Source organism: Coregonus clupeaformis, chromosome 31, assembly GCF_020615455.1.
Source record: "Coregonus clupeaformis isolate EN_2021a chromosome 31, ASM2061545v1, whole genome shotgun sequence".
Classification (NCBI taxonomy): domain Eukaryota; kingdom Metazoa; phylum Chordata; class Actinopteri; order Salmoniformes; family Salmonidae; genus Coregonus; species Coregonus clupeaformis.
The window spans coordinates 42,350,231-42,378,119 of record NC_059222.1 but is presented as its reverse complement, the minus strand read 5'-3'; the positions used below and the strand labels follow the sequence as shown (position 1 = coordinate 42,378,119).

The 27,889-nt window shown below is 42.2% G+C and overlaps 2 protein-coding genes across 2 annotated transcripts in view; one reads left to right on the top strand and one right to left on the bottom strand.

Annotated features, from left to right (window-relative positions):
• Positions 1–1,568: 1,568 nt before the first annotated feature.
• Positions 1,569–15,149, bottom strand: LOC121548044 (urokinase-type plasminogen activator). The gene is made up of 11 exons (XM_041859445.2): positions 14,978–15,149; positions 14,105–14,159; positions 12,371–12,472; positions 12,000–12,153; positions 11,676–11,779; positions 11,256–11,300; positions 5,669–5,861; positions 4,627–4,778; positions 4,221–4,361; positions 3,612–3,760; positions 1,569–2,676 (listed from the first exon to the last, which is right to left on the bottom strand). Exons 1-11 carry the CDS (start codon positions 15,041–15,043, stop codon positions 2,482–2,484), a joined length of 1,356 nt encoding a protein of 451 aa, XP_041715379.1. The 5' UTR covers positions 15,044–15,149; the 3' UTR covers positions 1,569–2,481.
• Positions 15,150–26,725: 11,576 nt separating this feature from the next.
• Positions 26,726–27,889, top strand: part of LOC121547740 (protein HID1) — a 36,833-nt gene continuing 35,669 nt past the window's right edge. Inside the window, exon 1 of the mRNA XM_045209730.1 lies at positions 26,726–26,883. Within this exon, the coding sequence (XP_045065665.1) occupies positions 26,818–26,883 (66 nt within the window). The 5' untranslated portion in view covers positions 26,726–26,817. The remainder of the gene's footprint in view (positions 26,884–27,889) is intronic.

Sequence of the window (27,889 nt, the reverse complement as noted above, 5' to 3'; positions counted from 1 at the left end):
AAGTTTGGGGTTGTAGTTCTCTGAAGTTTGGGGTTGCTCCCAGGACCCTCCCCTGTGAACAGTCTGGAATGCATGTGGGGCCGCCTGCTGGTCAAGATGGGTGGATGTGTCCCAAATGGCACCCTATTCCCTATGTAGTGCACTACTTTGACCTGGGTCCTGCGGGAATATAGGGAATAGGGTGCAATTTGGGACACAACCCTGGCCTCCTTCCTACGCGCTACAGCTGATAGAACAACTGAAGGATGCCGTCTGTCCACACAGACCTGATATAGAACTGAAGGATACCGTCTGTCCACACAGACCTGATATAGAACTAAAGGATACCATCTGTCCACACAGACCTGATATAGAACTAAAGGATACCGTCTGTCCACACAGACCTGATATAGAACTGAAGGATACCGTCTGTCCACACAGACCTGATATAGAATTGTTTGTAGTTTGTATTTAGTTCCTACTCAAACAATGTGGGTGGCATGCGTAAATGTTAAGTGTTGGCACATTTCATGCATTTTTTTTATAACTATTGTGAAGGAAACAGATGCATACTGTTCTCCTATGATGCCATGCTATCATTTTATGTATTAGGAATTGTCCTGATATTGCTGAAAGTATTCTTTAGATGCTTTGAGAAAAGGCTATTTTGAAGCCTCAGTTAAGTTATGCATCAACAGCACTCTGTCTGTACAAAGGCCTTGCAATGGATAGTTAACACCTCCACCATCTTGTGGTGAAATGTAGTAAATACAATAGCTTGAAATAATTGAGGAAATTCGATACTCACTTATTATCATGCCCAATTAGAAACTGTACTACATTGTTATACCGGAAAATGACTACAGGAGGACTTTCAAATGTTTTATATATTTTTTAAATATTTAATGTAAATCTTATGAGCTTATTAAGTTAAACCATTGTGTCGTTTTAACTCAGCTACCCACCCCAGCTTCACTGAACTCTATCACCTTTGTATACTTGGCACTGTACAGAGGTAGCATGATATGATATCTCTGTAGGTATCACTGTATGTCTTTAAAATTGGATTTGGTTAATGTGTTTGTTGCTCATCCCGTCTCAAGTTCTCTGGTGAAACCCGGAACCGGGTGATGTCACCGTAGGTTACTGTAACCGTGGGGACCCCAGCTCTGAGTATGTAATTCCTGCCATGGCTGATGTGTTTTTTACACACCCCTCCTTTCCCACACTTCCCCCTCTATGACATATTCCCACAGCTAGCTGTTAAAACAAAAATAACACGGTGGGACAGGGCCAGCTGCCGTGATGCTGCTAGTGGCTTCCTGTGAGGAGGGCTTCCACTAATCCCTGCGCAGCGTGTCAAGTTCTCCAGCACAGACACACACACACACACAGAGTGCTGCGTGTCAAGTTCCACAACAGTTGTCATGACTTCCCTGCCAGGCTGAAGACAAGGTAAGCCCCCTCTACTCCCCACTCTGAAACTCACCACTCAGACCTTTTAATGATCGGGAGAGAGAGAGAGAGAGAGAGAGAGAGACCATTGTGCATGTTAAGTATTAGAATGTAGTCATGGAATAAGTATGAAATAAGTATGTTACAAAGTTTATTAGCTAAATAACTCAAAACAATAGTAATGCTAATGTTATTCATTGTGTGAAAAACCATGACAAATTAAAATAAAGATTCTCTGAGTTACACACAGATAATATTTCTTGCCAACAGAGATGGAATGCCTCTTTCAACAGCTGCAATTCAACACTGTAACAAGTCTCATTTTATGGGTTGAATGGAATGAGTGAGCTGTTGGAAAACTCAGGCTCACCACTATAGGCCTCTCATCAGGCACTAATAATGCTGAAGAATTCCAAAAACATAGGCTAAATGTTTTGCCATTAACTGACTAACCTCGCCCCTCGGGCTAATTGCTACCACATACATTGGTTCAACAGAAAAAGAGCTGGCTGGTGGACAAGACTGTCAACTGACCCCTACAAAACCAAACATATCATCTTAACAAGACCTGTCATTGGAGGTATGAAGCATTCCTTTCATCCAGGTGACAAATTTAAGGCAAAAGTCTAGCCTTAATTATGTTTAAATTGCCATCGGGTAAAATATCTCAAGCCTTGTGGTTCAAGGTTGACCACTGGTCAATACAGATTCCAGATTCATGACTAGGTCGAGGATCCTGGGTGGTGAGGGTGGGGAGGGTGGTGAGGGGTGTATGTTATTAGGGAGGTAACCATATTACAAGCTGTCACTGGTGAGTCACTGGAAGCAGATCTTCCTACGTTTTGCTACAGCAGACTTTCAAGGTTGGAGACGTTTTGGAATAACCTTGGATTTGTGAGTAATATAAAAATGCTGTATTGTTGCCCCGTTTGAGAAGACAGAAGAACAAAAATATGTTTAAATGACAGGAGTTAAAATACTTATATTCCTATATATGTACAATTTACACAACATGATAGACCATCTATAACAAAGACCCTAAGGAGGTTATTTCTGTGGATACATAGACCCTGATGCGATGGAGGATAGGCCTGTGTTCTCCTCTATCCACTTGTTGTAGTTGGTCACTGTTGTGTACACGCCTGGGCGTAATGCTCTAGAACAACCCTCGCCCCAACTGACGATTCCAAAAAGGAACATCCGATTATCCACCTCACACACCATGGGCCCTCCGGAATCACCCTGGGAAGAAAAGAAGAAATACTGTATAATACACGGTGAAGTCCAAAAGTATTGGGACAGTGACACACGTTTTTATTGTTTTGGCTCTGTGCTCCAGCACTTTGGATTTGAAATGGTACAATGACTATGAGGTTAAAGTGTTAGCTTTAATTTGAGGGCATTTTCATTTAGAAATTACAGCACTTTTTGTACATAGTCCCCCCTTTTTAGGTAACCAAAGGTATTTAGACAAATTCACTTATATGTGTGTTAAAGTAGTCAAAAGTTTCGTATTTTGTCCCATATTCCTAGCATCAATGACTACAGTACATCACGCTTGTGACTCTACAAATTAGTTGGATGCATTTGCAGTTTGTTTTGGTTGTGTTTCAGATTATTTTGTGCCCAATAGAAATGAATGGTAAATAATGTATTGTGTCATTTTGGAGTCACTTTTATTGTAAATAAGAATAGAATGTGTTTCTAAAGACTTCTTCTATATTAATGTGGATGCTATGCTACCATGATTACGGATCATCATGAATCAATCGTGAAGGATGATGAGTGAGAAAGTTACAAACGCACAAATATCATACCCCCAAGACATGCTAACCTCTCACCATTACAATAACAGGGGAGGTTAGCATTTTAGATCATACCCCCAAGACATGCTAACCTCTCACCATTACCAATAACAGGGGAGGTTAGCATTTTTTTTTTGGGGGGTATGATATCTATGACTCTAACTTTCTCACTCATCATTATTCACAATTAATTCATTATTATTTGTATATATAGTTATACTCTAAATACAGAATATTTATCATGGAGAAACACTCTCCTTATATTGTTCTTACAGGTCTCTGTTTTCAATAACTTTGAATGGCATTATTTTCCAAATACACATTAACTGCTGAAGAGAAATTGTCATTTCAAGTCACTTCTGCAGATCATACCTTGCACGCATCTTGACTCCAGTCCGGTGTCCCAGCACAGAACATGTTATCTGTGATCAGGTTTCCGTAGTACTCCTTATCTGAGCAGACATCATGGGCCAAAAGGTTCACCGTTGCCTCCCTCAGGTACTGTGAATTGTACCATAAACCTTCATGAAGAGCAGACACAATATAACAAAACAATGTTTGAGACATTTAAATAAGTGGTCTCAGACTCAGAGTTTTCTTTTAGATTGTAAACGAATGGAAAGGCGGGGCCTGATCCTAGATCAGCGCTCCTACTCTGGGGTGGGCGCTTAGAGAAGCGGAGGATGGAGGGTTGATGGTTCAAATCCCAGCTCAGACAAAAATCTGGTGCGGGGTATCATCTTCAATACCATTGCCTGCCGTTGTGACCTTGAGCAAGGCACTTAAACACCTATAATTGCTCCAGGGGCACTGCACTGTGCCAGCCCCTCGGGGGGTGTTTGTGTCTCAGGGGGGTTGGGTTGTGAGCATAAACACACATTTGTAAGTTAATGGACTTGTCTTCCCCATAAACTTGTCTTCTCCTACTCTGAGATGCTTTATGAATACGGGCTCTGGTGTGTTGTAGATGATCCTCCTTACCCTCCTTCTGTCTTCCGTATCCAGCTATCTCACAGGAGGATCCCGCGTTGAGGGCCTGGCGTTCCGGGGGCAGACAGACAGTCCTCACAGAGCTGCTCTCCTCTGCACACTGACCATCTATAGCCTTTAACTTCAGCAGAGCTGTATGGGAAACGCATCAATCATTCACTCTGCATTATTATCATCATGACAGTCTGAAATACCATGACACATGTACTGAAGTTTCAAATTTGGCCTTCACACAACATACAAACTCAAAAGTCAATACCACAGTGAGATGGGAATTCAATCGCCTGGTACCAGATCTGTTTGTGTTGTCTTGCTAACTCTTCTGGCCATTGGCGTGAGAGGAGTTGGCAAGACAGAACAAACAGATCTGGGACATAAAAACAGTGTTAATTCATACCGATGTCATTGTTGAAGTTGCCTTCACTGTTGTCGAACTCTGCGTGCACGATGACCTTCTCCACCTGAAACGTCTGTTCTTTGGTGTCGTCAGTCTCGTTGATGGCACTCTTCCCCAGAGTGACGGAGAGGCTGCAGGCTTTAGTGTGAGAGCTGTGTGAGGAAACCCCAACACAACACATCAAACCCCAACACATCAAACCCCAACACAACACATCAAAAATGCCAACACAACACATGTTGCAAACTCCAACGCAACACATCAAACCCCAACGAAACACATCAACAAGTGGTTTGGTAGCACTTTTACATTACAGCACAGAATAAAGTGGTAATAACATACTAAACGCATGGTAACAGGTTATAGTTACACACTATGAAAACATTAGCGGAATATCATAGCGTCAGATCAATCAGTTCAATCGTATTTATTTTTACCTAGGAGCAAAACGGAGCGTTTCAGCAGGTCCTTTTTACCTTAAGCTTTTTAACAGGAACACTTTGTTTTTTTATATATTCATTGATGATGTGCTGCTTTTGTGTCTTCATGTGTGTCCTTTTATTGTGTTTTATTTATTTATTGGGGTTGTATGTATTGTCTGCTGCAATCCCATGTCCCCTTTAGGGGGATTAACCTTTCACTGCACTGGGCTATATCAGCGTCACACAGAGTGTTTCTGGGTAGTCTTATACAAACCTACTTTGTAACAGAAGTATACCCCTCACACACACATGGTTATGGGCTTTAAAAAAATACATCTTTACAAAGTCAGATATAGAGTTGAAATGTATTGAATGTTGAGTCCTCATCCCAATAATACACTTTATATACATCACAGAAAACTCAAATATAACAAACTTTTTTTATTTTTTTAAGATTTAATTATGAAATTATGAAAAATATTAATATAATTCCACCCATGAGGCCACTAGGTTATTTAACTGCAGGAAAAGGCTACTAAAGTACGATCAATATCTCATAAATGACACTGTATGCCCTCACTGGCTTGTTACCATTGAGAAATGTCAGTGCTGCCTCTTACCTGTCAGGGAAGCAGTGGGCAGCAGACAGCACCCAGCACGGAGAGATCAGACTTCCTCCACAGCGGAACACATTCTCTTTAGAATGCCTGCTCCTCCAGAATATGGCAGCCATCCACGGGTGGGATTCCACAGTAGCAACTGTCCCTCCTACGATCTTCATCTGCTTCCCGGTACGCTGGCCACATGTGGAAGCTGTGAGAGAGCAACCAAATCAATTGAAATGAAAACGAGACTGATAAGAGCATGGAAAAAGGTTTAAGTTGCTTAAAATGTATATTCAAATGGCCATGTAAACTTAACAGAATGAGCACGGAAGAAGGGTCAAGGATAGTTATATACAGTGCCGTCTGAAAGTATTCAGACCCCTTGACCTTTTCCACATTTTGTTACGTTAGTCTTATTTGAAAATAGTTTAAATAGTTTTTTTCCCCCTCATCAATCTACACACAATATCCCATAATAACAAAGCAAAAACAGGTTTAGAATTATTTGCAAATATATTACAAATTTAAAACTGAAATATCACATTTACATAAGTATTCAGACCATTTACTCAGTACTTTGTTGAAGCACCTTTGGCAGCGGTTACAGCCTTGAGTCTTCTTGGGTATGACGCTACAAGCTTGGTACACCTGTATTTGGGGAGTTTCTCCCATTCTTCTCTGCAGATCCTCTCAAGCTCTGTCAGGTTGGATGGGGAGCGTCGCTGCACAGCTATTTTCAGGTCTCTCCAGAGACGTTCAATCGGGTTCAAGTCCGGGCTCTGGCTGGGCCACTCAAGGACATTCAGAGACTTGTCCCGAAGCCACTCCTGCGTTGTATTGGCTGTGTGCTTAGGGTCGTTGTCCTGTTGAGAGTTGAACCTTCGCCCCAGTCTGAGGTCCTGAGCGCTCTGGAGCAGGTTTTCATCAAGGATCTCTCTGTACTTTGCTCCATTCATCTTTCCCTTGATCCTGACTAGTCTCCCAGTCCCTGCCTCTGAAAAACATCCCAAAAGCATGATGCTGCCACTACCATGCTTCACCATAGGGATGGTGCCAGGTTTCCTCCAGACGTGACGCTTGGCATTCAGGCCAATGAGTTCAATCTTGATTTCATCAGACCAGATAATCTTGTTTTCTCATGGTCTGAGAGTCTTTATGTGCCTTTTGGCAAACTCCAAGCGGGCTGTCATGTGCCTTTTTACTGAGGATTGGCTTCCGTCTGGCCACTCTACCATAAAGGCCTGATTGGTGGAGTGCTGCAGAGATGGTTGTCCTTCTGGAAGGTTCTCCCATCTCCCCAGATGAACTCTAGAGCGCTGTCAGAGTGACCATCAGGTTCTTGGTCACCTCCCTGACCAAGGCCCTTCTCCCCCGATTGCTCAGTTTTGGCCGGGTTGCCAGCTCTAGGAAGAGTCTTGGTGGTTCCAAACTTCTTCCATTTAAGAATGATGGAGGCCACTGTGTTCTTGGGGACCTTCAATGCTGCAGACATTTTTTGGTACCCTTCCCCAGATCTGTGCCTCGACCCAATCCTGTCTCTGAGCTCTACGGACAATTCCTTCGACCTCATTGCTTGGTTTTTGCTCTGACATGCACTGTCAACTGTGGGACCTTATATAGACAGGTGTGTGCCTTTCCAAATCATGTTCAATCAATTGAATTTACCACAGGTGGACTCCAATGAAGTTGTAGAAACATCTCAAGGATGATTGATATAGAAATTAAATATATACAGGTTAAAAAGTAATGATTAAATGTGCCACCCTTAAATAGAATTGTGAAATGTTCTTATTTTAATTATGATGTACTAATTAACCAATATTGCAGAATGTGATAAAGCAAAATGTTGTCTCCAGATAGTGGGTAAACAGGTTAGGTACCATTGCTAAAGAGTAACGGTTGCGGTTTCAATCATGAGGTTAGAACATAACTGTTGTAGGGAATGAGGAAGTCTAGTCTGAGAAATCAGAATAGTTTATGAAAGATGATGGTGATGATGACATCCTGATAGTCAAGGTTTGGCTTTACCTTCAAAGGTCAGAAATACACGTACGCGAGACTTCCACAAGGTTATTCGGAAAGTCCTAAAAAAAATTCCCAGGCTATCACACGTAACCTGGGAATGTTTGAACCCCAAGAGGGGAGCCAAATTTTGATATACGTCGATGATATACTGGTAGCAAACCCCTCGAAGGAGGGGTGTAAAAAGGATACTCTCCAGTTGTTAACCTTTATGGCAGGACAAGGGCACAATGTCAGTAAAAAGAAACTACAAGAGGTAATATATCTAGGTCACACGATAACGCAGGATGGGAGAACCCTAAACTCCTCAAGAAAAACAGCAATATTTGAAGCTCCTAAACTTCTGAATAAGAAACAAATGATGAGCTTTTTGGGAATGATAAATTACTGTCGAGCATGGATTCCCCATTATGCATTACACACTGGAAAATTGAGTGATCTTATCTATGGAAAAGCTATGGCAGCACATGATAAAATAATCTGGAATAACGAGGCTGATTTGCAATTTGAGGAAATTAAGCAATTATTGACCTCTTCAACGGTGCTGGTGTTTCCTAGATATGACAGACCATTCACTCAAACTGTGGATTGTAGAGAGGGATATATGACATCAGTACTGACACAAAAACATGGGGACAAAAATAAACCGGTAGCATATTTTTCTTCAAGACTTGATGAGGTGCCTCAGGCAATGCCTGTCTGTTTGCAATCAGTTGTGGCAGCTGCTAATGCAGTGCAGGATTCAGCTTCAATTGTACTATACCATGATCTAACCTTAAAAGTTCCACATGCAGTGTCAATTCTGCTATTGGAACACAAGATGGCGTACATGTCACCAGCACGACACCTATCTTGTATGATAATATTGCTGAACATGCCAAATCTAACTATTGAACGATGTACAACGCTGAATCCTGCAACATTAGTTCCAGTTGTGAATGATGGTAGTCCCCATAACTTTATTGAAGAAACTGAAAAAATTGTACTACCCAGGCCTGACTTAACAGACTTATTAATTACGCTAAAACAGGTAAAGGCTACGGATGAGGGAATGTGGTACATAGGATTTGACCGCAAATGTTGTGAAGACCCATTAGTGACTTTCTGGGTAGTAATCAACCCAGCAGATGTTACAGACCTGACAAGTGAGATATCCTCTTCAACTGGGGCACCCTATAGAGTACACCTCTCTGAGGGAGGTAGTGAGACCGGGGCTGTGGTGAAGATAGTGCAAACTGAAGGAAGTAGTACAGGTGGAGACTGGGTATAGGGATCCTAACCTGTGGTTAGAATGGATCCAGTATACGGCAAGAACTATGTCCATAGACGACTGTTACGCCTGTCGGACTGCCAAACCAAGGTTAACAACTACTCCTTTCCCCTTGACGGGCTTTAACGCTCCGTCAGGTTTATCCTGCATGGTTAAATTGTTCAAGCCACCTGGGAATGTGGTGAAGGAGTCTTGTAGTAACTTGCACTATCTGTATCCCCCGATAACAAAGTCACCCCGACCTAGGTTACCTCCGTTTGAAGTCTCAGGGGATTCTTATTATTGTTTTTCTAGGACTAATAAGATAGGATACAGGGTAGGGCATCTTAGCTCCTGCTCCCACACAGAGAATGTCACTACTAAAGAGACCATGACTAATCTCTCCTCTTTGTTACAGCCAGAGGATTTTAGGAACCAAAATCAGGCCCGTGCTGACATCTGGTGGTTGTGTGGTAACACCAGATTGTGGCCCCACCTACATACGAATTGGACGGGAACCTGTGCGTTAGCTCAGCTCGTAATGCCCTTCACTCTCATCAAACAATCCAACGTTTCAGAAGAGGGTGGGTTGTCATGTAGAAAGCGGGACCTCCTCCCGGGATCCTTTGATGAAAGGATATATATTGATGGGATAGGAGTACCTCGAGGGGTTCCAGAAGAATTCAAAGCTAGGAATCAGATCGCAGCTGGGTTTGAATCAAGTATTTTCTGGTGGTCAACAATTAATAAAAACGTAGATTGGATAAATTATATTTACTATAACCAGCAAAGATTTATAAACCACACTCGTGATGCAATAAAGGGATTGGCTGAGCAGACAGCGGCAACTAGCTTAATGGCATGGCAGAATAGAATAGCTTTAGATATGCTTTTGGCTGAGCGGGGCAGAGTTTGTGTTCTGTTTGGATCTATGTGCTGTACTTTCATCCCCAACAATACAGCACCGGACGGCTCCGTGACCAAAGCGCTTCAGGGTCTCACCACGCTGGCGAACGAACTGGCCAAGAACTCTGGTATTGATAGCTCACTGAATGGTTGGTTTGATCAAATGTTTGGTAAATGGAAAACTATTGTTGTAACTATTTCAGGCGCGGCAATCGCGTCTATGGGTATGCTTGTTCTTTGTGGATGTTGTCTTATTCCCTGTGTCCGAGGGTTGGTGAGCAAGGCGTTGGAGAATGCAGTTTCCCAACAGATGGTGAGATACGGCCCAATCCCGGACTCTGACCTAAGGAATGAAGAATATGACCCACCAGGCTTGGTGGAGGACGACGACGATTCAGATTGTTTGAGACTGGATGAAACTTTTCTTAGTTCTAATGTGTGAAGGTTGCAGTGAAAATCTAATGAAGAACTGTGACTGGATGTTTATCTAGAACTATAAATCTCTAGTTTAAAAGTTATTGTAATGATTTTTTTGTGTATTAAAGTGTGGATAATTTAGTCAAAGGGTGGATTGATATAGAAATTAAATATATACAGGTTAAAAAGTCATGACTAAATGTTCCACCCTTAAATAGAATTGTGAAATGTTCTTATTTTAATTATAATGTACTAATTAACCAATATTGCATAATGTGATAAAGCAAAATGTTGTCTCCAGATAGTGGGTAAACAGGTTAGGTACCATTGCTAAAGAGTAACGGTTGCGGTTTCAATCATGAGGTTAGAACATAACTGTTGTAGGGAATGAGGAAGTCTAGTCTGAGAAATCAGAATAGTTTATGAAAGATGATGAAGAGCGAAATTGTTGTTGTTATGTTGTAAAATTGTGAAACTAAGTCAGGGAGTGTCTCTCGGGACAAAGAATGTGTGTGTGTATATAATGGTGTTCCTCATTGTGAGGGGCAGAATTCTCAATGAATAAAGCCTGATGATTGTATGCTGGGCTGCTTGGTCTGATTATTAGAGATTTACAACCTCTGAGACTGAGTAATACATTTTTGTTTTTGAAACATTGGGATAGAAATTCTCATAACAATGATCAATGGAAACAGGATGCACCTGAGCTCAATTTCGAGTCTCATAGCAAAGGGTCTGAATACTTACTGTAAGTAAATAAGGTATTTCTGTTTTTTATTTTTAATACATTTGCAAAAATGTCTAAAAAACGGTTTTCGCTTTGTCATTATAGGGTATTGTGTGTAGTTTGCTGAGGAGGATAAATTTTTTCATTCATTTTAGAATAAGGCTGTAACATAACAAAATGTGGAAAAAGTCAAGGGGTCTGAATACTTTCCGAAGGCACTGTATTATATTAATAATTATATTCCTTTTGTACGGTAGAAAGACCAAGGAAATTGATCTCACCTGTGTCTGGTACAACGGGCTCAGCGGGCAGATAATCAAGTGGACCTGCAAGATGCTGGAGTTGTTACCACTTTACATTATAGCACAGAATAACGTGGTGATAACATGGTAATGGTATGGTTACATGTTACTCACAATCAAAGCCTAAAAATTATGAAAGAATCAAACAACAGTTACGAGGTAAGAGAAAGAAAAGCAGCTAAATACCTCCACAGGTATGCTACACCTAAATACCTGTCTCCACAGGTACGCCACACCTAAATACCTGTCTCCACAGGTACACCACACCTAAATACCTGTCTCCACAGGTACGCCACACCTAAATACCTGTCTCCACAGGTACACCACACCTAAATACCTGTCTCCACAGGTACGCCACACCTAAATACCTGTCTCCACAGGTACGCCACACCTAAATACCTGTCTCCACAGGTACGCCACAGCGAGGGATATCACAGTATTCCTGCACCCGTTCACCACCCTTCATTACATTACACCATGGACGCCATTTGTACTCCAGATTCCTCAAGAAAAAAAAAAAGAGAAGATTTCCTCCATCAAATGTAAATAACATATTGTATGTACACATTTACATTTATGAACAACCAAGTGTTGAGTGGAACATCTGAGGCCCAATCTCAAATTGCACCCTATTCCCTACAGAGTGCCCTGTGGGCCCTGGTCAAAAGTAGTGCACTATACAGGGAATAGGGTGCCATTTGGGACACAGATTAATCAAACTACCTGCAGTAGTTGTGCCTCCCGGAGGAGACGTCAGACCCCATCAGGCGTTTTCTGGTGTCCAGGTCCCACCCCACACACCTGCGTCCACTCTCTGACCGAGACACTTTACCTCTGTAGAACATCCCAGTGCCTGTGTAGCAGGTGGCTGATGTATCTGAAGGAAAAAAATTTTTAATAATAATAATGAAACATATTGATTGACTGATTGATTATGTTGTCCTTCATGAGGAAATTATTTCCACAGCTCACAAGTTAGATGTGTACACACACAAGTCACATAGAATCTTAACAAAAAATAGATTGTTCCCCCGTCAATTCAAAGAGGTACAGTAGTTGTTAAGTGTCCAAATGTGAAAAAGAGTGTTCCTTACCTAGCTCACAGTGTTTGCCACCGTAACCATCTGCGCATAAGCAGAACATGTGTTCTCCGGACAGGGCGGGGACAGGGGTGCCACCGTGACGACAGAGGCCACCTAGAAACAGTAACAAAAAGAGTGGTAAGCTCTGTGTGCATATGGTGAAGATATATTTGATTGTTGCATACACAGTGAGGGAAAAAAGTATTTGATCCCCTGCTGATTTTGTACGTTTGCCCACTGACAAAGAAATGATCAGTCTATAATTTTAATGGTAGGCTTATTTGAACAGTGAGAGACAGAATAACAACAAAACAATCCAGAAAAACGCATGTCAAAAATGTTATAAATTGATTTTCATTTTAATGAGGGAAATAAGTATTTGACCCCCTCTCAATCAGAAGGATTTCTGGCTCCCAGGTGTCTTTTAAACAGGTAACGAGCTGAGATTAGGAGCACACTCTTAAAGGGAGTGCTCCTAATCTCAGTTTGTTACCAGTATAAAAGACACCTGTCCACAGAAGCAATCAATCAATCAGATTCCAAACTCTCCAACATGGCCAAGACCAAAGAGCTCTCCAAGGATGTCAGGGACAAGATTGTAGACCTACACAAAGCTGGAATGGGCTACAAGACCATCGCCAAGCAGCTTGGTGAGAAGGTGACAACAGTTGGTGCGATTATTCGCAAATGGAAGAAACACAAAAGAACTGTCAATCTCCCTCGGCCTGGGGCTCCATGCAAGATCTCACCTCGTGGAGTTGCAATGATCATGAGAACGGTGAGGAATCAGCCCAGAACTACACAGGAGGATCTTGTCAATGATCTCAAGGCAGCTGGGACCATAGTCACCAAGAAAAGAATTGGTAACACACTACGCCATGAAGGACTGAAATACTGCAGCGCCCGCAAGGTCCCCCTGCTCAAGAAAGCACATATACAGGCCCCTCTGAAGTTTGCCAATGAACATCTGAATGATTCAGAGGAGAACTGGGTGAAAGTGTTGTGGTCAGATGAGACCAAAATCGAGCTCTTTGGGATCAACTCAACTCGCCGTGTTTGGAGGAGCAGGAATGCTGCCTATGACCCCAAGAAAACCATCAAACATGGAGGTGGAAAAGGTACGATGGACGGGGCCATGTACCGTCAAATCTTGGGTGAGAACCTCCTTCCCTCAGCCAGGGCATTGAAAATGGGTTGTGGATGGGTATTCCAGCATGACAATGACCCAAAACACACAGCCAAGGCACCAAGGAGTGGCTCAAGAAGAAGCACATTAAGGTCCTGGAGTGGCCTAGCCAGTCTCCAGACCTTAATCCCATAGACAATCTGTGGAGGGAGCTGAAGGTTCGAGTTGCCAAACGTCAGCCTCAAAACCTTAATGACTTGGAGAAGATCTGCAAAGTGGAGTGGGACGTGTGCAAACCTGGTGGCCAACTACAAGAAACGTCTGACCTCTGTGATTGCCAACAAGAGTTTTACCACCAAGTAGTAAGTCATGTTTTGCAGAGGGGTCAAATACTTATTTCCCTCATTAAAATGCAAATCAATTTCTAACATTTTTGACGTGCGTTTTTCTGGATTTTTGTTGTTGTTATTCTGTCTCTCACTGTTCAAATAAACCTACCATTAAAATGATAGACTGATCATGTCTTTGTCAGTGGGCAAACGTACAAAATCACCAGGGGATCAAATACTTTTTTCCCTCACTGTATGTGGTGGCGTAGAGCTTGATTGAGCTAGATGTACCTGATTTCCTTCGATAGGGGAAATTAGAAAGCTGTCTTTTCTGTCTCAGCAAGCCCTGTGAAGAACAGACATCTGTTATGAAAAGCATCATGGTATGATACAGCATTGGCTCGACACAGATGTAGTATTGTTATGGTGCTATGACATCAGACAAACACATGGTTACGTTCAGTGTTGCAAAATACTTGAAATTACTCGTTTTTTGGGGTATCTGTACTTTACTTTTTATTTTTTTGACAACTTTTACTTTACTACATTCCTAAAGAAAATAATGTACTTTTTACTCCATACATTTTCCCTGACACCCAAAAGTACTCATTACATTTTGAATGCTTAGCAGGACAGGAAAATGATCCAATTCACACACTTATCAAGAGAACATCCCTGGTCATCCTACTACCACCTATCTGGTGGACTCACTAAAACACATGCTTCGTTTGTAACTGATGTCTGAGTGTTGGAGTGCGCCACTGGCTAGCCATACATTAAAATAACAAGGAAATGGTGCAGTCTGGTTTCCTTAATATGAGGAATTTTAAATTACTTTTACTTTTGATACTTTAGTATATTTAAAAGCAAATACTTTTAGGCTTTTACTCAAGTAGTATTTTACTGGGCGACTTTCACTTGAGTCATTTTCTATTAAGGTATCTTTACTTTTACTCAAGTATGACAATAGGGTACTTTCCCCCCACTGGTTATGTTTTACATTCCTCTGACAAACACAGAAAGCAACTTTGAAAATGAATCTTAAAATACTAATAGACATGGCAAAATGAACACAAGCTGAGAAATATCGAACGTTTTGAAAATAAATGCATTCCCAATGTGCTGCAGCGTAAACACAAGTACAGTTATACACTTCTTACTTACCGTCTCAGTCTGTGACACCCCTGCCAGGGTTGTTGTCAAAATCAGCAACAAAATACTCCTTCCCATCGCTCTCTCTCTCTGTGTTGGGTAAAGTATCTATTGTACTACTTGCAAAAAAAAAGAGTTTGGAGAAATCCTGTGGTCAGAACTTCCAGTGATTCTCAGTAGCAGTCCTCGGATCTCACGGAGGGAGCAAAATGTTGCTCTGCTGCTTATGTAGAGTGAGGAGCAGATGTGATTGGTTAGAGGGAAGCTCGTTGACATGTTCGGCATGTCTAAACTGTGTGAAGAAACACTATGGGATCATCACAGGAAAACACAATCCTTATCGATGATTCATTTTTGATTCTACAGAATGAGTTGTGCTCAACAACTGTCAGGAAACATGCCAAAACACGTTGATGATTACGTACAGATGTAAATAAGTTAACTGAATATGAATGTTTTAGGGTTCCATCCAGATCCAGTATATGGACTATAGACTGAATATCTAAAGACCATGTCAAGTAGAATACTATCCCTTGTCAGTCTGTTTTTCATTGCACATTAGATCCCTATGGGATTTCTACTTGGGAATACCTCTGTTTGGTTTTCACACACGGTGACTAAACCACCAGTCACACCAGTGAAACCATGAGAATCACCTAACCGATCCCAGTTTGGCAATGCCCATAGCCAAATGATGTCCGGGCATTGAGAAGACTGGAACCAAAACCCAATTGTTTTGTTCCACTCCACGATATCAGAGTTAAATGGAAAAGTTCTGTTTGGATCCAGGCTGGCTAACCTCAACCAAAATAAAAATAGTTTGAAGAATATGTAAACGGGTGGAACACAGGCATTCAAAAACAGGAAATGAAACTCTTTAGTGTTGTTTATGAACAATATAGAAAGATTTATTCAACCCAACACTTTACTATTTGTTCAGTGCATATCTTGCACACCTTTAACTATTAGAATTTTCTGAAATGATGGGTAACATACACTGAGTGTACAAAACATTAGGAACACCTGCTCTTTCCATGACATAGACCAGGGCTGCCCAACCCTCTTCCTGGAGATCTACTGTCCTGTAGGTTTGACACAACAGTGGGAAGCATTGGAGTCAACATTGGCCAGAATCCCTGTGGAATGGTTTCGACACCTTGTAGGGCGTGGAATCCCCGATGAAACGAGGCTATTCTGAGGGCAAAAGGGATTAAAATCACCTGAGCTGACAAGATTAATAATGTGTCATTCTGCCCTGAGCAAGGCAGTTAACCCACTGTTCCCCGGGAAGCTGATGATGTGGATGTCGATTAAGCTTCAGAGGGGTTGGGTTAAATAAGGAAGACACATCTCAGTTGAATGCATTCAGTTGTATCCCCTTTTCCCCTGTTAATTCTGTAGCCTTAAGTCTGACAAAAGTGCATGTGCTACCAAAGAGCCATATTTCATTTATCGGTAGTCACCATGTCATTGTAATACTCACTTTGCTACCACACAATCAGGTCAGTGAGTTTGATGGATCAGCTACAGTAAGTTACTGTGAACTCAATAATAAACCACTTGTAACTAGGCGACAGTAAGTAACTGAAAATTAAACATTTACTTCCTGCGAATCAGCTGTCATTACACTACTGGAAAATGAACAGTAACCTCGTAATAGTGCAGCTCTTGATTGTAAAAAAAAATTCACAAAAGACTGCAGAACTGACAATGTCAAAACATGTGGTCAATCATCATCAACATAACAATAAAACCACTTAAACTGGTACAACATTTCCACTGACGGTTGGCACAAATACAACATTTGTAGACCATGCCCCCAAATATGCTAATGAGCCCCCACCAGCACATTGCCCCCACCAATATGCATTAATGAGTCTACTAATGAGTGTACCTAATGCTGCATTCGTAACCAAGTGGGAAGTGGGAATTTACCACATACGACTGGGAAAAAATCCATGCGAACAGCCCTCCAACTGGTAATTACTAGTGGGAAACGCGTCTATCATCACTGAGCTCCGATTTCCCCCACATGCTGACCTCTGACGTCACCTACTAAGGAAATGACCTCGATAGTAGTTTTTCGGCAGTTAAATGTAACAACAAAACTTTACTTATAAAAAGCAATCAATTAATATGGTTTTTGAAGTCTATAATTTGTTTACAAGTATGATAGCTGTACTTTTAGTTTATGGTTGACGCAGCTTGTTGTCCAGTATCCAATTGGCGTTTCTCAGCAATTTCAAAGCACGTGAAAGCATCCAACTGGTATAATTCTCACCTCCCACATGGTTATGAACGCAGCTTTATATTTAATATATTTGGTAAAACATTTACTATTATACTAGATTACAGTGGGGGAAAAAAGTATTTAGTCAGCCACCAATTGTGCAAGTTCTCCCACTTAAAAAGATGAGAGAGGCCTGTAATTTTCATCATAGGTACACGTCAACTATGACAGACAAATTGAGAATTTTTTTCTCCAGAAAATCACATTGTAGGATTTTTTATGAATTTATTTGCAAATTATGGTGGAAAATAAGTATTTGGTCACCTACAAACAAGCAAGATTTCTGGCTCTCACAGACCTGTAACTTCTTCTTTAAGAGGCTCCTCTGTCCTCCACTCGTTACCTGTATTAATGGCACCTGTTTGAACTTGTTATTTTTTTATTTTTTTATTTCACCTTTATTTAACCAGGTAAGCCAGTTGAGAACAAGTTCTCATTTACAACTGCGACCTGGCCAAGATAAAGCAAAGCAGTGCAATAAAAACAACACAGAGTTACATATGGGGTAAAAAACATAAAGTCAAAAATACAACAGAAAATATATATACAGTGTGTGCAAATGTAGCAAGTTATGGAGGTAAGGCAATAAATAGGCTATAGTGCAAAATAATTACAATAGTATTAACACTGGAATGCTAGATGTGCAAGAGATTATGTGCAAATAGAGATACTGGGGTGCAAAAGAGCAAAATAGATAACAATATAGGGATGAGGTAGTTGGGTGGGCTAATTTCAGATGGGCTGTGTACAGGTGCAGTGATCGGTAAGGTGCTCTGACAACTGATGCTTAAAGTTATTGAGGGAGATAAGAGTCTCCAGCTTCAGAGATTTTTGCAATTCGTTCCAGTCATTGGCAGCAGAGAACTGGAAGGAATGGCGGCCAAAGGAGGTGTTGGCTTTGGGAATGACCAGTGAGATATACCTGCTGGAGCGCAGACTACGGGTGGGTGCTGCTATGGTGACCAATGAGCTAAGATAAGGCGGGGATTTGCCTAGCAGTGATTTATAGATGGCCTGGAGCCAGTGGGTTTGACGACAAACATGTAGTGAGGACCAGCCAACAAGAGCGTACAGGTCACAGTGGTGGGTAGTGTATGGGGCTTTGGAGACAAAACGGATGGCACTGTGATAGACTACATCCAATTTGCTGAGTAGAGTGTTGGAGGCTATTTTGTAAATGACATCGCTCGAAGTCAAGGATCGGTAGGATAGTCAGTTTTACGAGGGCATGTTTGGCAGCATGAGTGTAGGAGGCTTTGTTGCGAAATAGGAAGCCGATTCTAGATTTAACTTTGGATTGGAGATTCTTTATGTGAGTCTGGAAGTTGAGTTTACAGTCTAACCAGACACCTAGGTATTTGTAGTTGTCCACATACTCTAGGTCAGACCCGTCGAGAGTGGTGATTCTAGTCGGGTGGGCGGGTGCCAGCAGCGTTCGATTGAAAAGCATGCATTTAGTTTTACTAGTGTTTAAGAGCAGTTGGAGGCTACTGAAGGAGTGTTGTATGGCATTGAAGCTCGTTTGGAGGTTTGTTAACACAGTGTCCAATGAAGGGCCAGATGTATACAAAATGGTGTCGTCTGCGTAGAGGTGGATCTGAGAGTCACCAGCAGCAAGAGAGGGTCGGCCCAAGAATTGAACCCTGTGGCACCCCCATAGAGACTGCCATAGGTCCAGACAACAGGCCCTCCGATTTGACACACTGAACTCTATCTGAGAAGTAGTTGGTGAACCAGGCGAGGCAGTCATTTGAGAAACCAAGGCTATTTAGTCTGCCAATAAGAATGCGGTGGTTGACAGAGTCGAAAGCCTTGGCCAGGTCGATGAAGACGGCTGCACAGTACTGTCTATTATCAATCGCGGTTATAATATCGTTTAGGACCTTGAGCGTGGCTGAAGTGCACCCATGACCAGCTCGAAACCGGATTGCATAGCGGAGAAGGTACGGTGGTATTCGAAATGGTCGGTGATCTGTTTGTTAACTTGGCTTTCAAATACTTTCGAAAGGCAGGGCAGAATGGATATAGGTCTGTAGCAGTTTGGATCTAGAGTGTCACCCCCTTTGAAGAGGGGGATGACCGCGGCAGCTTTCCAATCTCTGGGGATCTCAGACGTTATGAAAGAGAGGTTGAACAGACTAGTAATAGGGGGTTGCGACAATTTCGGCGGCTAGTTTTAGAAAGAAAGGGTCCAGATTGTCTAGCCCAGCTGATTTGTAGGGGTCCAGATTTTGCAGCGCTTTCAAAACATCAGCTGTCTGAATTTGTGTGAAGGAGAAGCGGGGGGGGACATGGGCAAGTTGCAGCAGAGGGTGCAGAGTTGGTGGCCGGGGTAGTGGTAGCCAGATGGAAAGCATGGCCAGCTGTAGCAAAATGCTTGTTGAAATTCTCGATTATTGTAGATTTATCGGTGGTGATAGTGTTTCCTAGCCTCAGTGCAGTGGGCAGCTGGGAGGAAGTGCTCTTATTCTCCATGGACTTTACAGTGTCCCAAAACTTTTTGGAGTTAGTGCTGCAGGATGCAAATTTCTGTTTGAAAAAGTTAGCCTTTGCTTTCCTGACTGCTTGTGTATATTGGTTCCTAACTTCCCTGAAAAGTTGCATATCGCGGGGGCTATTTGATGATAATGCTGTACGCCACAGGATGTTTTTGTGCTGGTCAAGGGCAGTCAAGTCTGAGGAGAACCAGGGGCTATATCGGTTCTTAGTTCTGTATTTTTGAATGGGGCATGTTTATTTAAGATTGAGAGGAAATTACTTTTAAGGAACAACCAGGCATCCTCTACTGACGGAATGAGATCTATATCCATCCAGGATACCTGGGCCAGGTCAATTAGGGAAGGCCTGCTCGCTAAAGTGTTTTAGGGGAGCATTTGACAGTGATGAGGGGTGGTCGTTTGACCGCCGGACCCGTTAGGACGCAGGCAATAAGGCAGTGATCGCTGAGATCCTGGTTGAAGACAGCTGAGGTGTATTTAGAGGGTATGTTAGTCAGGATGATATCTATGAGGGTACCCATGTTTACGGATTTAGGGTTGTACCTGGTAGGTTCGTTGATAATTTGCGTGAGGTTGAGGGCATCTAGTTTGGATTGTAGGATGGCTGGGGGATTAAGCATATCCCAATTTAGGTCACCAAGCAGTACGAACTCTGAGGATAAATGGGGGCAATCAATTCACATATGGTGTCCAGGGCACAGCTGGGGGCTGAGGGGGGTCTGTAGCAAGCGGCAACAGTGAGAGACTTATTTCTGGAAAGGTGGATTTTTAGAAGTAGAAGCTCAAACTGTTTGGGCACAGACCTGGATAGTATGATAGAGCTCTGCAGGCTATCTCTACAGTAGATTGCAACTCCACCCCCTTTGGCAGTTCTATCTAGACGGAAAATGTTATAGTTGTGGATGGAAATTTCTGAATTTTTGGTGGCCTTCCTGAGCCAGGATTCAGACACTGCTAGAACATCAGGGTTGGCGGAGTGTGCTAACGCAGTGATTAACTCAAATTTAGGAAGTAGACTTCTGATATTTATGTGCAAGAAACCAAGACTTTTGCGATTACAGAAGTCAGCAAATGATAGCGCCTGGGGAGTAGGAGTGATACTGAGGGCTGCAGGGCCTGGGTTAGCCTCTACATCACCAGAGGAACAGAGGAGGACTAGAATAAGGATACGGCTAAAGGCTTTAAGAACTGGTCTTCTAGTGCGTTGGGTACATAGAATAAAGGTGGCAGATTTCCGGGTGTTATAGAAAAGATTCAGGGCATTATGTACAGACAAGGATATGGAAGGATATGAGTAAAGTGGAGGTAAACCTAAGCGTTGGGTAACAATGAAAGAGATAGCATCGCTGGAGGCATCAATTGAGTCGGTCTCCGCGTGTATAGGGGGGTGGGACAAAGGAGCTATCTAAGGCAGGTTTAGCTGGGCTGGGGGGTCTACAGTGAAATAGTACAATTAGAAATAACCGAAACAACAATAAGCTAACCATGTTTGGGCTGAGGCTAAACATAAACAGGATGTAGTACCGTAAAAAGGAACAGTCCAGCAGACATCAGCTGTATAGCTGAGTTATCATAAGGTCCGGTGAACAGCAATAGGATAGTTCGAGTAAGAGGCCACGGCTAGCGTGTGCTAGCGGGCCGGGGCTAGCAGATGGAATCTTCGTGGTTAACGTCGTAACGACATCAGACGATTTCGTCGGCAGACTAGTCGTGTAGGATCGGCGGGGATCCGTGTCAACACTAGGTGGTCCCGTCCGGTTGACAGAGAGGTAGATAGCCGGGAGATGGGCCTAGCTCAGGATGATTAGCCAGTATAAAAGATACCTGTCCACAACCTCAAACAGTCCCACTCCAAACTCCACTATGGCCAAGACCAAAGAGCTGTCAAAGGACACCAGAAACAAAATTGTAGACCTGCACCAGGCTGGGAAGACTGAATCTGCAATAGGTAAGCAGCTTGGTTTGAAGAAATCAACTGTGGGAGCAATTATTAGGAAATGGAAGACATACAAGACCACTGATAATCTCCCTCGATCTGGGTCTCCACGCAAGATCTCACCCCGTGGGGTCAAAATGATCACAAGAACGGTGAGCAAAAATCCCAGAACCACACGGGGGGACCTAGTGAATGACCTGCAGAGAGCTGGGACCAAAGTAACAAAGCCTACCATCAGTAACACACTACGCCGCCAGGAAATCCTGCAGTGCCAGACGTGTCCCCCTGCTTAAGCCAGTACATGTCCAGGCCCGTCTGAAGTTTGCTAGAGTGCATTTGGATGATCCAGAAGAGGATTGGGAGAATGTCATATGGTCAGATGAAACCAAAATATAACTTTTTGGTAAAAACGCAACTCGTCGTGTTTGGAGGACAAAGAATGCTGAGTTGCATCCAAAGAACACATTTACATTTACGTCATTTAGCAGACGGTCTTATCCAGAGCGACTTACATGAGCAATTAGGGTTAAGTGCCTTGCTCAAGGGCACATCGACAGATTTTTCATCTAGTCGGCTCGGGGATTAGAACCAGCGACCTTTCAGTTACAGGCACAACGCTCTTAACAACTAAGCTACCTGCCGCCCACTAACACCATACCTACTGTGAAGCATGGGGGTGGAAACATCATGCTTTGGGGCTGTTTTTCTGCAAAGGGACCAGGACGACTGATCCGTGTAAAGGAAAGAATGAATGGGGCCATGTATCGTGAGATTTTGAGTGAAAACCTCCTTCCATCAGCAAGGGCATTGAAGATGAAACGTGGCTGGGTCTTTCAGCATGACAATGATCCCAAACACACCGCCCGGGCAACGAAGGAGTGGCTTCGTAAGAAGCATTTCAAGGTCCTGGAGTGGCCTAGCCAGTCTCCAGATCTCAACCCCATAGAAAATCTTTGGAGGGAGTTGAAAGTCCGTGTTGCCCAGCGACAGCCCCAAAACATCACTGCTCTAGAGGAGATCTGCATGGAGGAATGGGCCAAAATACCAGCAACAGTGTGTGAAAACCTTGTGAAGACTTACAGAAAACGTTTGACCTGTGTCATTGCCAACAAAGGGTATATAACAAAGTATTGAGAAACTTTTGTTATTGACCAAATACTTATTTTCCACCATAATTTGCAAATAAATTCATAAAAAATCCTACAATGTGATTTTCTGGATTTTTTTTCTCATTTTGTCTGTCATAGTTGATGTGTTTTTAAGTGGGAGAACTTGCACAAAAGGTGGCTGACTAAATACTTTTTTCCCCCACTGTATCTGTACCCTAAAAGGTACCGACCAGTACCATGTGAGTTCCTATGTGTACCTCTGAAGGTACATTCTGTGTACCTTTGACCTTTTTGTACACCAGGGAACAACACTGTACCTTAACCATACTCTTATTTGTTTGAGTGTGTGGATACACTGTATGTTCTTGGTGATCTTGTGGCACTGCTGAGACGTTAATGCACTCCAGACCAAAAGGTTGCAAGTTTGAATCCTGAGATCATTTATGCACACTTAGGGCTAGATTCTATTAGATATGCGTTAGCGGACACCCGTAATTAAATGCAATTGCAAGTGAGGCATGCCAAGTTCATTTGCAGAACGGGACAAAAAAGTACATTGTGATTGATAGTAAATATATAGCAAAACACTAGTTTCTAGTTTTCACATGTGGAAAATCCAGAGTGAAAACAGGTGTTTTTGGAACACTTAACATGTGACATTTCACATGTGAAAACATGTTTTTGGAACCCTTCACATGTTACGCTTCCCACGTGAAAACGTGTTTTTGGAACACTTCATAGGCAATCACATTTTGAAATGTGCAATTCCGTGTGTTATCGCTGTTCAGCTAAAATATGACCCCACCTGGGATTTGAACTCTCAACCTTCGGATTAGAGTTAAGCTGATCTTTCTGCTGCATAACAAAGACTTCTACGCCCCAAGCCATAAGACTCCTGAACAGCTAATCATGGCTACCCGGACTATTTGCATTGTTTATTATCTATGCATAGTCACTTTAACTCTACCCACATGTACATATTACCTCAATTGCCTCAACTAACCGGTGCCCCCGCACATCGACTCTGTACCGGTACCCCCCTGTATATAGCCTCCCTACTGTTATTTTACTGCTGCTCTTTAATTATTTTTTATTTTTTTATTTGTTACTTATCTGTTTTTTACTTCACACTTTTTTTCTTAAAACTGCATTGTTGGTTATGGGCTTGTAAGTAAGCATTTCACTGTAAGGTCTACCTACACCTGTTGTATTCGGTGCATGTGACAAATAAAATGTTATTTTATTTTATTTTATTTTTAGTATTCCCCTAAACATGAATTACTGTACCTATAATACAGCTCTGCACTTAGTAAAATAGTCTCCACTGTTATTTTAGTTATCAGTTAATCTGACTATTCTCTCATCATTGATTTCATTTACTTATTTCAGCAATGTGAGGGTTTTCTGTATAGTTGTCTAACGTTGGTGGGGCATATTATTCTGTTTTAATGTTACTCCTCATGATAAATATAATAGTTATTCTTGAGTGTATTTTTTAACAAAGCTGTGATTTACTTTGAAGTCCAAAGTGTAGGAATGCAGGAGATGACAGTTACTGACACAGACATGGCGTAGCAGGCAGATCGGAATGCCGTGAACCAAGAGGTTGTGAGTTCAAATCTAAATTAAATAATAATAACTATAAATAAACATACCACAATGTAGTCATGTGTCTCATTTTACATTTTAGTCATTTAGCAGACGCTCTTATCCAGAGCGACTTACAGTTAGTGAGTTCATACATTTTTCATACTGGCCCCCCGTGGGAATCGAACCCACAACCCTGGCGTTGCAAGCGCCATGCTCTACCAACTGAGCTACAGGTGTCTCAAAACTGTAAATTAAAACCACTGTGTGCGTATCATAACAATTCATTTTTGTTTGCAGGGCATCACCTGTGAAATCTCATGTGAAAATTTGAATCCATATGTGAGGTTACGTAATCACGTGAAAATCCACATGTGAGATATCCTCACGTGAAGTGTTCCAAAAACACATGAAATCATGTGTTTTTTTCGGTAAGGGCAGGCGGGGATACAGCCCGACAGAATGCTCTCGATGGTGCAGTTCTTGAGGGTCCTTGATCTAGCCTCTCAAAGCACTTCATGATGACTGAAGTGAGTGCTACGGGGCGATAGTCATGTAGTTCAGTTACCTTCGCTTTCTTGGGTACAGGAACAACGGTTGACATCTTGAAACAAGTGGGGACAACAGACCGGGATAGGGAGAGATTGAATAGGTCCGTAACCACTCCAGCCAGCTGGTCTGCACATGCTCTGAGGACGTGGCTAGGGATGCCGTCTGGGCCGGCAGCCTTGCGAGGATTAACACGCTTAAATGTCTTACTCACGTCAGCCATGGAGAACGAGAGCACACATTTCCCAGTCCGCGTGATCAAAACAATCTTTGACACATAGATTCCGACTGGTCATACCAATGTTGAACAGTCCTTACCACAGCTGCTTCCTGCTTAAGTTTCTGTCTATAGATGGAGCAGAATGCCGAAGGGAGGGCCTTGTAGCCGTCCCGGAAGGGAGATTAACAATGGTCCAGAGGGTTCGAAGCGCGTGTAGCACATGAGATATGTTGATAGAATTTTGGTAGCGTTTTCCTAAGATTTCCTTTATTAAAGTCCAGTGTAGTTCCTTGAGAGCCGTCGCGGTGTCGGCTTAGTGGTGAATATACACGGCAGTGATAATGACAGAAGAATATTATCTTCGGCGGTAATGCTGTCGGCATTTGATGGTGAGGTATTCCAGATTCGAGAGAACGAAAGGACTTGAGTTCCTCTACGTTATCACAATCCCACCATGAGTTGTTAATCATGAAACATACCCCTTCACCTTTCTTTTTCCCCGGAGAGTTCTTTTTTCCTGTCCGCGCGATGGACGGAGAACCCCGCTGGCTAAATGGACGTGATATATCCGGAGAAAGCCATGATTCCTTAAAACAGAGTATGTTGCAGTTCCTGTCTCTCTAGATGGGGATCCTTGCCCTGAGCTTGTCTACTTTAGGGACAGAGTGTTAGTGAGTAATATACTCAGAAGTGGTGGATGGTATTCTTCCTCTTCCTCTTCTTCCTCTTCCTCTTCTCCAGCGTCTGCGTTTTGGTGCTGCAAAGTTGGCTGGGAGCTAGAAACAGGGAGACCCTGTCTGTCGGGACCATCTTGTTCACGGGGCCATAACCCTGTGCACTACGGTTCTGCTTAATCAAACTCCCTCAAACTCCCTCGTTGGGTTTTGAGAAGGAGGCGTGGAGAGAGGACGAGAAATCGAGGCAATGCAATTGAGATTCTCCCCAAATAGCGTGGGCGGGGTCGATTTAGGCTGTGTTCCTCTGCTTCACAATAACGTGGCTATCGTAATTCACTGAACAGAGGGGCACCACCACCGTGTTACAATTGTACCTGTGTGTGCCACTGAGAGTCACTGTTGTACTACTAATAACTAAAGGATAATGATGAGGCATCAAACAACAGAGGCTACTGCGTCATATTAAATATGATTTTGTATTTGAAGTATCAGTCCATCTAAATGTATTGCTAATATTTATTCTACATTGTGCAGTTTTATAGGGAAAGGTAGACACATTTGAAAAAAAACGAATACAAAAATAAACTAGATATTTCATAATGTAAAACATTCATGGCTGGACATGATGGACATTGATGGACATTTCTCACTATTGTCTTGTTTTATAATGATGATGATGATGATGATGATGATGATGATTTGTAGTAGGCCTAGTACATGTTGTTACAGTTACAGGTTGCAAGTTTTAGTTGAGCTGATTCATCAGGTGTTCAGGTAAATAGTCAAGGAATTGCGCCAGTCATTTCCATTAAGACGTAAATTAAACAAATATGTACATTTGGATCCCGGAAGTCACCTTGCCTGGATCCTGTTCAGCAGAAGGAAGTGGCGGATGAGGGAGATTATCCACGACGACGCACGAGCTACGGGTGGTTACCGTACACTGGCGCTTCAGACCGAGCGAACAGGTTGCTGGCTAGTAGAAAATGGGCAACGCTGACTCCAAACTCAACTTCAGAAAAGCTGTGATACAACTGACAACCAAAACACAGGTTTGTTGAAATAATAACTATTTTGGGTAGGCTAATGCAGAGTTTAAATATTTATGAATAGTTTTGTTTTTCAAGATACAAATAGCAATTCAAGTGTGCCAGATGGTAACCTACAAGTTGTAGTTGACACATGGATGAGACGGTGGATAAATATGGTAAAAGTTACCATCTGTCCAAAAACAGGGTTTACTGGTAAGTCTAAATGTAAACTTTTAATTAAAATGTAGGCATATGATATATATATATATATATAGCTATTGGCTATATAAACTGACAATTAGACTAATTGTAGGGTACTGTTATAAATACTGCGAATTTGTGTTATAAAATTGTGGACTCATAACTTGGCAACAATGTATCTATTTTGTAATCAAATGTAACATTGTAATCGTATTTCTGTAGTTATAATGTAAACCCCACCAAGAGGCTGATATCAGGTGCAGTCATTCTGAGGTGGATCTGATGCAGACCTGTAATGAGATGCAGTTCTGAATACAGGTTCATTCGCGCCTGCTGCTGTTGTTGCTGGCACTTGAATTGATCATTTACAAGGTTTACCCGACAATTCAGCTGTGAAAAAAAAAGGTTAGTCTAGATAACATTACCAGCTACATTTCTGATGATGTGATTGTTGAATGAATCATAACACTCAGACAATATGGCTGATTTTAAGGTGGGCAGAAATACATTAAAATTAGGAAAATAAGCATCAGTCTAAACTGCACTGTTTAGGTTATATTTACTCTGTCATCAAGGGAATTCTTGAAATTATCTAAGAAACGTGAAGTGGGCCAGTAGCTGAATGTATTGTCTGACCAGAACAAACATGTGAAGTGGGCCAGTAGCTGAATATATTGTCTGACCAGAACAAACATGTGAAGTGGGCCAGTAGCTGAATATATTGTCTGACCGAAACAAACATGTGAAGTGGGCCAGTAGCTGAATATATTGTCTGACCAGAACAAACATGTGAAGTGGGCCAGTAGCTGAATATATTGTCTGACCA

Excerpts from the sequence above, each read along its gene's own strand:
- LOC121548044 (XM_041859445.2), bottom strand. The coding sequence starts at position 15,043 with ATGGGAAGGAGTATTTTGTTGCTGATTTTGACAACAACCCTGGCAGGG. Across the intron at positions 4,779-5,668 it reads GCCCACTGCTTCCCTGACAG|CTCTCACACTAAAGCCTGCA; the intron begins GTAAGAGGCAGC and ends TTCCTCACACAG. Across the intron at positions 2,677-3,611 it reads GGAGTCAAGATGCGTGCAAG|GGTGATTCCGGAGGGCCCAT; the intron begins GTATGATCTGCA and ends TTTTCTTCCCAG.